This window comes from Quercus suber, unplaced genomic scaffold (genome assembly GCF_002906115.3).
Source record: "Quercus suber isolate HL8 unplaced genomic scaffold, Cork oak 2.0 scaffold_51, whole genome shotgun sequence".
Taxonomy (NCBI): domain Eukaryota; kingdom Viridiplantae; phylum Streptophyta; class Magnoliopsida; order Fagales; family Fagaceae; genus Quercus; species Quercus suber.
Genome location: NW_027069516.1, coordinates 562,577 through 564,758, shown reverse-complemented (window position 1 = coordinate 564,758; position 2,182 = coordinate 562,577). Strand labels below are relative to the sequence as shown.

General features: G+C 50.4%; 1 protein-coding gene across 1 annotated transcript; it reads left to right on the top strand.

Moving 5' to 3' along the window:
- Positions 1-675: 675 nt before the first annotated feature.
- On the top strand, positions 676-1,537 carry LOC136066903 (uncharacterized). Its single transcript, XM_065771953.1, has 2 exons — positions 676-1,148; positions 1,273-1,537. The coding sequence occupies exons 1-2, from the start codon at positions 676-678 to the stop codon at positions 1,535-1,537; spliced, it is 738 nt and encodes a 245-aa protein (XP_065628025.1).
- The last annotated feature ends 645 nt before the right edge of the window (positions 1,538-2,182 follow it).

Below are 2,182 nucleotides of genomic sequence, written 5' to 3'. Positions count from 1 at the left end.
CTGAGCGAACCCAGCCTCGCAGTGGAAGTCACGTTCCCCGTGCAGAGAAAAACAGCATGCAAATAGAGATTGAAAGGTTGAAGAGGGAGTTACGCCATGAGAAGAGGAAACGCGCTGTACCACACCCTGATGACGACTTGGACGACGGGCAAGATATTACCTATGAGCAGAACTCTCAACCTCCAATCAGCGAGACTTTCTCGTATGAAGCTGAGCACCTTCGGGAGAAGCGATCTCGAGGATTACCATATGGAGGGGTAGGCAATGATGCCATGAGTAAGGCCCTGAATCAGATCTCCAGGTCACCCTTTACACGTAGGATCGAAGGAGCGGAAATGCCTCGGCGTTTCAACCAGCCAACCTTTACTATCTATAATGGCAAAACTGACCCTGTGGAACATGTTAGCCATTTTAACCAAAGAATGGCTGTCTATGCCAGAAACGAAGCTCTGATGTGCAAGGTATTCCCCTCAGTTTGGGTCCTGTAGCCATGAGATGGTTTGATAACCTGAGGGCCGATTCCATGATCTTACCAAGAGCTTACTCAAGCCTTTGGTTCACGATTCGTCACCTGCCGAAGGGTGCCCAGGCCCTTGTCCTCTCTTCTGTCCTTAAGCATGCGTGAAGTGAGACACTGAAGGCGTACTCGGATAGATACTGGGAGATGTTTACGAGATGGAAGGCAACTTCGATGCCATGGCCTTGGAGACGTTCAAGTTGGGTCTCCCCACTGATCATGGTTTAAGAACGTCCTTGTCCGGCAAGCCCGTTGTTAGCATGCGCCAGCTCATGGATCGCATTGAGAAGTATAAGAGGGTTGAAGAGGATCGGCAACAGGAGAAGGGTAAGGATAAGGCTACCACCCAGGACAGGAAGGACTTTAGGTCGGATCGCTATAACAATAATAAGCTGAGGAGAGATTTCGCTGGACACTCAGGTTCAGCAAATGCCCAAACAGTTAACACCGTGTTCAAAGAGCCCGTTCATCAAGTCCTGGATAAGGTAAAGAATGAACCATTCTTCAGATGGCCGAATAAAATGGTGGGGAATCCGGATAGACGCAATCATAATGTCTATTGTCATACCACCAGGACCACGGGCATACGACTGAAGACTGCAGAAGCTTATGGGACCATCTGGACCAACTGGTCAGCGAAGGCAGATTGAAGCATCTTTTACATCGCTCCAGCGGAAGAGGAGGGCAGCCAATTTCGGAGCCGAGAAAGGGGATTCTGAAAACCCCTTTGGGTGTTATCAATGTTATTTTTGCAGCACCAGGAAGGACAGGATCCCGGCCATCGAAGGTCATGTCCGTGGCTCGGTTGCGGTGGGAGATGCTGATAAGAATCCGAAGAGCCCTGGGCATGCTGTACCCCTCGTTCTAGGCTTTTCAGACGAGGATAAAGCTGGGACCATTCAACCTCATGAGGACGCCTTGGTGGTCACCCTCAGGATTGGGGGATATGATGTGAAGAGAGTGATGGTAGACCAGGGCAGCGCGGTGGAGATCATGTATCCTGATCTTTCAGGGGATTGAATCTCGTGCCCAGTGACTTGCTCCATATTGCTCCTCTTTATCCAGCTTTGAAGGAAGAATGGTTATGCCGAAGGGGCAAATACGACTGCCAGTGCAAACGGGCTCGGAAATCGTTGAGGTGAATTTCGTCTGGTGGATGTTTACTCCCCTTATACCAATTGTAGCCAGGCCCTGGTTACACACGCTAGGGGCTGTCTCTTCCACTCTGCACCAAAAGGTCAAGTATCCTTCCGAGGGGCGTGTTTGTGAGATCCGTGGAGATCAGTCTCGGCTAGGCAATGTCTGGTGGCGGCTATACGACACGGGTCCGAGGGTGAGCCTTCGGAAATGGCGGTCAAAGACCTATAGCAGTTAAAGGGGCGGTCGTCGCCGGCCGGTGGGCAGGATAAAGTGTAAAATGCGAGGACTTAGCGCGGGTCTTGGTCGGGGCTAATCCTGAAAGATACTTTCAAATTGGATCCCAGATACCTCAGTCAGAAAGAGAAGAGCTAGTTGAGTTCCTTAAAAGAAATATTGACATATTTCGTGGAGTACCTATGAAGCCCCGGGGTAGATCCGAAATTCATTTGTCATCATTTGAGGGTTAACCCTCTGAGTATACCAAAGAAGCAACCTCTCTCGGAGGCCATCTAGGGAGCACGCCAA

Bases quoted from the DNA above. Each gene is read 5' to 3' on its own strand.
- LOC136066903 (XM_065771953.1), top strand. From the start codon at position 676: ATGGAAGGCAACTTCGATGCCATGGCCTTGGAGACGTTCAAGTTGGGT. The intron at 1,149-1,272 runs GTCAGCGAAGGC...TTATTTTTGCAG, and splicing joins GGGACCATCTGGACCAACTG to CACCAGGAAGGACAGGATCC.